The sequence below is a fragment of the Penaeus vannamei genome, unplaced genomic scaffold (genome assembly GCF_042767895.1).
Source record: "Penaeus vannamei isolate JL-2024 unplaced genomic scaffold, ASM4276789v1 unanchor748, whole genome shotgun sequence".
Taxonomy (NCBI): Eukaryota; Metazoa; Arthropoda; class Malacostraca; order Decapoda; family Penaeidae; genus Penaeus; species Penaeus vannamei.
In genome coordinates, this window is record NW_027213752.1 from 35,001 (window position 1) to 42,500 (window position 7,500).

The following is a 7,500-nucleotide window of genomic DNA, read 5'->3' on the forward strand; positions in this document are numbered from 1 at the left end:
AGGGATAGATTGATAGATAGAGAGAGAGAGAGAAAGCGAGGGAGAGGGGGAGATAGATAGAGAGGGAGGAAAAGGGAAAGAGAGAGAGAGAGGAGAGGTAGAGAAAAAGGAAGAAATCAGAGATAGTGAAAATAGATAACTGAAATTATAATAGATAGATATATATTAGATAGTTACATGTATTGTTAGAATACGTAGTTTGGTAGATACATCGATAGATGTATAAGTAATTATAAAAAAACGAATCAAAGAACGGATAAGAAGATAGATAAACAAACAACTAAATAGATAGGTACACTGATGACAATAATGGATTGGTAGATAGATATAGAGATAAACAGAAGAAGAGGAAGATAAAGAAATGAATGAAAATGAATCTCTCTCTCTCTCTCTCTCTCTCTCTCTCTCTCTCTCTCTCTCTCTCTCTCTCTCTCTCTCTCTCTCTCTCTCTCTCTCTCTCTCTCTCTCTGTCTATCCACTTTTTCTGGTGGATGAAGAAATATGTTGATAGACAGATAGATAGGACTCGTGTGAGCTGAAATGACCAATTTATCTAAATCTTTTCTAAGTCAACATACTTCCTTTCTCCCCCTATGTATGTCTTCTCACAATCTCTCAGCTAGTTGATCCGGACAGCTAGTTTTCTGACTATCTGTCTAGCAGTTTACCAGTCTCCTCCCCCCATTCTCTCTCCCTCTCTCTTTCTCTATCCATCTATACATCCATGTATGAATGTATGTATATATGTATCTCTATGCCTATCTGTCTACTAATCTATCTATCCATCTATCTATCTCTTTCTCATTATAAATCCATATATCTTCCGTTTATGTGCTAGAACCGACGCAAAGCAAACAACTATTTTCTCTACCTACAAAGCAATCACACTACCATTACCTCGGTTTGGTATCACTGGTCGCGGGTTTTATATCGCATAAAGTTTGTGGAAGGACTGGGTTTGGGTTTCTGGTGGTGAATGAAAAACTTGTTTGGTTGTTGTTGCTTTGTTGGTTGTACCGCGTTGTACAGGTTGATGAGGAACCGAAGAGGCAGATAAATTGGGTGCTGCTGTGGTAGAGAGGACGGCGGAGGGAGGTAAGGAAAGGGGGAGGTAGAGAAGGAGGGAGGGAAGGGAATAAGGAAGAAGGGTGGAGAAAGAGAAGCAATGGGAGGGAGGGAGGGAGGGAAACTGAGAATGAGGGAGGAAGAAATGAAGGAGAGGGAGGGGAATAGAGAAGAGGAGGAGGGAGAAGGGAGATAGGAGGAAAAAAAGAGCAGATTGGGAGGGAGGGGAAGAGGGATAAAGTGAGGTGTTGGGAAATAGAGAGAGAGAGACAGACAGACAGAGTGAGAGACAGAGACAGAGACATACACAGACAGTGACCGATATACACAGACAGACTGACAGTGACAGACAGGCAGAGAAAGACAGAAACAGACAGACAGAAAACAATATGAATAAAGATAAAAAAAACAAACCAAAACAAAGGAGGTTACGTTGTAAAGGAAAAACATTATTACATTCCATTATTCCCATGACTTACACACGCCCATTCATAAATCACGAACTCCAAAACACACACGCTAGCAACAGTGAATGTCTCCAAACTTCCCCGAAATCTTCCCCGGCAGCATCGATGATTCCCCCTCCCCTCTCCTCCCCCTTGCCCCCTCCTTCCTCCACCCCCCATCTTGGAATATCCACTGCCTTAGGCTACGAGACTGAGAGGAATCTGTATGTAGCCTTGCTTTTTCAGGTTTTGGAAATACCAGCTACTTGTATGGGTGACTGTTTCGCTAAATTTATAGGGCTGTATCTTTCTTCTTTGTAGATGTTTGATGTTTGTGAAGCACTCTTGTTTGGTTGCATCGAGTTTTGTTGGCGTAGGTTAGGAATTCAGGAATCACTAAACATGTGTCTTGTTATTTTCTTATTTTTTTCTATCCAGAGACATCTAGTATTTCTGATGCAAGTCATGTACTTTCGAAAGATCATTGATATAATAATTCTGAAAAAGGGAAATGGAGTCTGTATGACTGGGTAGATATGATCTAATCTAGAAGTACATATGCATGGAAACAAGAATGGAAATACATGTTAGAAAAGGATGCATCTCGTTTCATCGAAATAAGCATCATTGTTATTCCCTCAGTAAATGGGGCGAGGACTCGTCTCCCATTATCTGTACATGAACCATTAAGAATAAAAGATTCTCTTTCAACATTCAGATGAAACTTTATTTGTAAATGGGGCGTTGCTTGTGCCAGAACTTGTTTCTATCAACATCCAAATGAAGATTCATCTAAAGGTACTCGATAATGCCACAATCCTTTTTCTCACACAGGTACAGGTAAAAGATAAAAAGACCATTTCTATTTATTTTAGTTTTGTGAGATATGTTACAGAGAAGCTACACAATCTGTACCACACGGAGAATGCAGTCGTTATCCTCAATCCTCAAGGTAGTCTGATGAATAATCACATGCTATCCTGTTAAAGATTATTTGTTTTCTTCTCTTTTGTCAGGCTGTTTCTTAAGCGTATTGCCTCTGCCAAGGTGGTTATGTTTTTAGCAGCGTTGGTTTGTTAGTTTGTTCGTTGGTTAACAGGATAACTGAAAAACGTTATGAAAAGATTTTTTTTTTTCATTTCCATCGATATTATAATAGTGTGTTTTAGCTTAACTTAGATGCCTTTAACTTTTGGTGGTGATCCGGATCCAGGATTTTTTAAATGATTGTATCAGTTAACTCTATGTACTGGGGTTATTGTTATTATTATTACCTTTATTGTCTCCGCCAAGGAGGTTATGTTTACGGACGTCACCAGTGTACTTGAAAAAGAGGTGATTTAAATGTAATTCTATAAGTTTGGATATTTTCATTGCATGTGACCCTATTGCCTTGGCAGAGGTAAGCGTTCTCTGAGTGCGTTTAGTGTATTATAGAATAGTAAACCAGTTTAGGTTATTTTTTTTTCTTTCTTCAACATCAAATATCAAATTACCCTCATTATTATTATTATTATTATTAATATTTATTATTAATTTTTTGCTTTCGAAAAGGACATGAAATGTGTTATGTATGGAATATAGGTGGATGTAATGACTAATACTAATATTTCATAGGGACCTTTGGTAGGGCGTCTCCTACTGAAATTACTATTGGATTTTATGACCTAATTTCAATATACTCTCTTTTTCCTTTTCCTTACATCAGTTTTTTTCTGACAAGCATCTCATATGACTTATATGCCTAGTTGCAGGATGTCATTCTGTGCAGATCCTTATCACACGCACGCACACCCACCCGCACACGCACGCACGCACACACAGATAGATCGAAAGCCAGAGGGAGAAAAGAAGAGAGAACGGGAACGAGAACGGAAATCGGCTCCACCTTCCTGACCCAACTTTCCCCTGCAGAAAGATGCCTGCGTCGGCCTCCCTCACGGCCCTGTTCCTGCTGACCCTGACCCCGCGCCACGCCCACGCCCAGTGCCTCTCCGCCCACGATGACCTGACCAGCATCCAGACCTACCATGACATCTCGGGCATGGTCAGCTTCGCCTTCGACCTCTTCAGGGAGCTCCTGGACCGGGCGCCGACGGAGGGGAATCTCTTCTTCTCGCCCTACAGCGTGTGGAATGGGCTGGTGCTGGCCTACCTGGGCGCCGAGGGCAAGACGAGGCAGGAGATGGAGGAGGTCATGGGCGTGAGGGAGAAGGTGTCGACTCTCAAGACCTGGTGGCTTTTGGAGAGGATGTGAGTATGGGCGCGTGGGGGGAACGTCGTGTCTGGCTTGGTAGGATTTTTCCGTTTTATGGCATCGATGTTAGCTTGCGAATATCTAGTTCAATTGGACGGGATGGAGATCGCACAGGAAATCATAATAAATTGGGCGGGATGGAGATCGCACAGAAAATCATAATAAATTGGGCGGGATGGAGATCATCATGCAGGAAATCATACATGCTCGATAAAGTAGAAATTTTATGAAATATTAGGAAATGGAATATCTATGTTTGTTGTGAAGGAAAACATATCTGGTCCGCAGGGATTTTAACTTCTATTTTTTCGCATTATGATATTGATGTAATTTGATTATCGGTGGATGTTAAAAAATGGTCGGGATAAAGTATAAACAGTAAGAAATATTAGGAATTAGAACATCTAGACGAGTTTGTTGTGGAGGGAAACGTCATGTCTGATCTGCCAGGATTTTTTGCGTTGTGGTATCGATATTATATTGTGATTATAGATGATTGGCGGAAAATGGGAAGGCTGGAGGTCATGCACAACACCATGAGCATTTGTTAAAGTACAAAGCGTAAGAAATAGTAAGTAGAAAACCTGGTTCGAACGGGTCCGTTTCTCAAAATCTATTTCTTTTTATTCCTTTTTGCTGACAAAGGATTTTATCTTCCTTTACTTAACAGCCTTAGATGACTGTCAAAATGTGTTATTTTTTCATCTTCAAAAAATAATGTGCTTTTGGTTCCCATTTCGCTTCGTAATTCCATAAAATGAGATAAAAAAAAGGACAAAAAGAAAACAGAACAGCTTATTGCATCGCATAAAATCATATAAGAGAACAAAAGTAACTGCTTGAATTAAAGGATAAAAGATAACCTTTCCATCAGATATATTGTCAAAAAGATTTTTTTTTTTTTCAAAGATTTTTTCTTCTGCATTTAATGTTTTTGGTTCTATCATTATTACCTCACCGAGAGCTCTTTTTCCCCTCACTAGGTACAGCACAAGACACACACACAAAAGGCTTTCAAATCATTAAAAAAACTAAGTAGGCGCTCCTTCCCCCCAGGTACAAATCACGGCAAGTCAAGAACAGCTTCAACACGTTCGTCTTGGCCAACCGCGTGTTCGTCGACGCGAGGGTGCCTCTCAGCGCCTGCGCCGCCGACATACTGAACGAGCAGATTCAAGTCGTCAACTTCTTAAAGGTGAGGATTATTACTGTTTAGTTATTGACATTATTACTACTATGAGTAGTAGTAGTAGTATCAGTTATAGTAGTATTAGTATCAGCAGTAATATTTGTAGTAGTAACAGTAGTAGTAGTGGTAGCATTATCATAATTGTTATTATTATCATCACTGTGTTCATTATAGTTATTATCGTTGTTGATATAATAGCTATTTTAATGTTTCAACTTTATTTCCTAGGATGACTGACATTGGATATCATGGTGGGGTAAATATGCTCATTCATTCACTTAGCACATTCCTGACAGTTCATTTCTTCACTCAAACAAGTTTCCTGTTCTAGAAAATATATTCATTCTACCTTTACCTATTCAATTCTACCTATTTATTTTTCCTCTACGATTTTTTTTACCCTTAATAAGTTCATATTCTATTTTACCTTTTACCTATTTTACTTTAGATAGGTAGAATAATATAAGTAAAGGTAGAATAGATAGGTAAAGTAAAATAGGTAAAAGGTAAAATAGAATTTGAACTTATTTCTTAAATTCACGTCCTTTCCTATGAATTCTACCTTTCTTCTTCGAAACAGTCTTTATACTTTGTATACCTCATCCACTTTAGCCCCCCCCCTCGCCTTCCCCACAGTACCGCGACGCCACATCTCTGATCAACAAATACACGTTCGAGAACACCCATGGCCTCATCTCCAACGTCGTGAACGAACGCGAAATATACCAAGCGATCATGGTCATGGTGAACGTGGCCGCTTTCAAGGGGCTTTGGCGACACCAGTTCCGTGTGAATGACACTTACTATGGGAATTTCTACGTCACGGCAGAAAAATACGTGCAGGTTCCGATGATGAAACAGGAGGGCCAGTTCAGGAATGGTGGGTATTATAATTATAGTGTTTGTACACGAGATCGATAGGGTTAATGACTATTATAACGTTTTTACATGTTTCATATGGATATCGTTATTATGGTATTGATATTTCAGTAGTTTATATATTTTGAAAATGGTGTTTTTTCTTCTGCTGGAAAGAGTCTAGCAAACAAATATTTTTGTTGAAATATCGAGGGACTTAGACAGTGTGAACGTCTTTGACAATAACATTGTCAATTTATATACAAACACGGTGAATGGCATGCATATGACAGGAAATTAACCGAATCTAAACCAACCCGAGTGGCAATAAAACACCAATCCGACGAACGGTAAAACACCCAATCCGACGAACAGTGACTCCCCCACCCAATCCTTTCGCAGGCGTGTCGAGGGACTTGGGGGCGCGGGTCCTCGAACTCCCTTACGCCGATGGTCCTTTCACCATGTACGTCTTCCTGCCGTCCGGAGATGTGAAGGATCTGCTTTCTCGCTTGAACCCTGCGTCCTTCCGCTCCGCCATCACCAACATGTGGCACCACCAGGTCACCGTCCACCTGCCGAGATTCACCTTACACTCGTCCATCAAGGGGGACCTCAAGCTGGTGAGTGGGCGGTGCGAGGGAGGTTGAGAGGGTCGGTTTGAGGTTTGCAGTAGGCGGGTTTAGAAGGGCATGAGATTGGGTTTGAGGAAGGAGTTGCTGGCAATGTTATAGGAACGGGAAGGATAGAAACGCTGGGGGATTGTTTGGACAATAGAATACGTGTTTTGAGGGGGAACTAAGACTAATAGAGAACATTTCTTAGTGGCTCTGAAAAGTAGGGCCAATGAATTGAGATAGATGGATAGTCAAATAAATTATAGATTGTGTGTGTGTGTTTTGTCGAGGTGTAAAGTACATATATATACGCACGTCCAAACTCTACTTACCGGAGTAATTATTGATAATATCTAAGGTCTTCGTTTCCCTCATCGTCCCAAGGCCCTGTATAAACTCGGCATCCGGGAGCTGTTCAGCGAGTCGGCCGACCTGACCAGCCTGGCGCCCCGAGGAAGCCTGGTGGTGAGCCGCACGTTCCACCAGGCGGCGCTGCAGGTCACGGAGGAGGGCACGGAGGCGGCGGCGGCGACGGTGTTCGTGTCTCTCTCCCGGACGAAGCCTCCTCCACCGTCGTCCTTCGTGTGTGATCGCCCCTTCGTCTTCGTCATCTACGACAGTCAGACGGGAAATTTCGTCTTCGTTGGAGTCTTTCGAAATCCTGCGTTCTAATTTTTTTCTCCTTTTTCGGTTGTTTCGTAAGGCGTGTGGATTATTTATTGTATCTTTTAGGTTTGCGTTGTTCTTCGTTCTTTGTGTGTTTTTAGAAATCACGCGGAGGAAGTAATTTTCCTTCTTGTAATTATCTGTAGTTGTCTGGCACTTCGTTTATCTGGCCAGCACTTAGCTGTTATTTCCATAAATGATGTATATTTATCTATCTATTCTTTTTTTCCTTCTTCATCTCACTTTTTCATCGATTTCACTCTTTTCTTCCTTCCTCCACAGATGAAATGCTTCTTTACTTCGAGCATTACACCACACTCTAAGTCAATGTTTAAACTGCTTGCTTCGACTCTTGTATCCGAAGCACATAATAACCAAATCGTGACTGTTTCGATACAAGGT

The 7,500-nt window shown here is 41.1% G+C and overlaps 1 protein-coding gene across 1 annotated transcript in view; it reads left to right on the plus strand.

Moving 5' to 3' along the window:
* Positions 1 to 7,245, plus strand: part of LOC113823274 (serine protease inhibitor 88Ea) — an 8,121-nt gene extending 876 nt beyond the window's left edge. The window contains exons 2-6 of the mRNA XM_027375891.2: positions 3,426 to 3,764; positions 4,825 to 4,963; positions 5,594 to 5,837; positions 6,218 to 6,438; positions 6,817 to 7,245. Coding sequence (XP_027231692.1) covers positions 3,430 to 3,764; positions 4,825 to 4,963; positions 5,594 to 5,837; positions 6,218 to 6,438; positions 6,817 to 7,104 — 1,227 coding nt within the window. The 5' untranslated portion in view covers positions 3,426 to 3,429 and the 3' untranslated portion in view covers positions 7,105 to 7,245. The remainder of the gene's footprint in view (positions 1 to 3,425; positions 3,765 to 4,824; positions 4,964 to 5,593; positions 5,838 to 6,217; positions 6,439 to 6,816) is intronic.
* Positions 7,246 to 7,500: the final 255 nt, after the last annotated feature.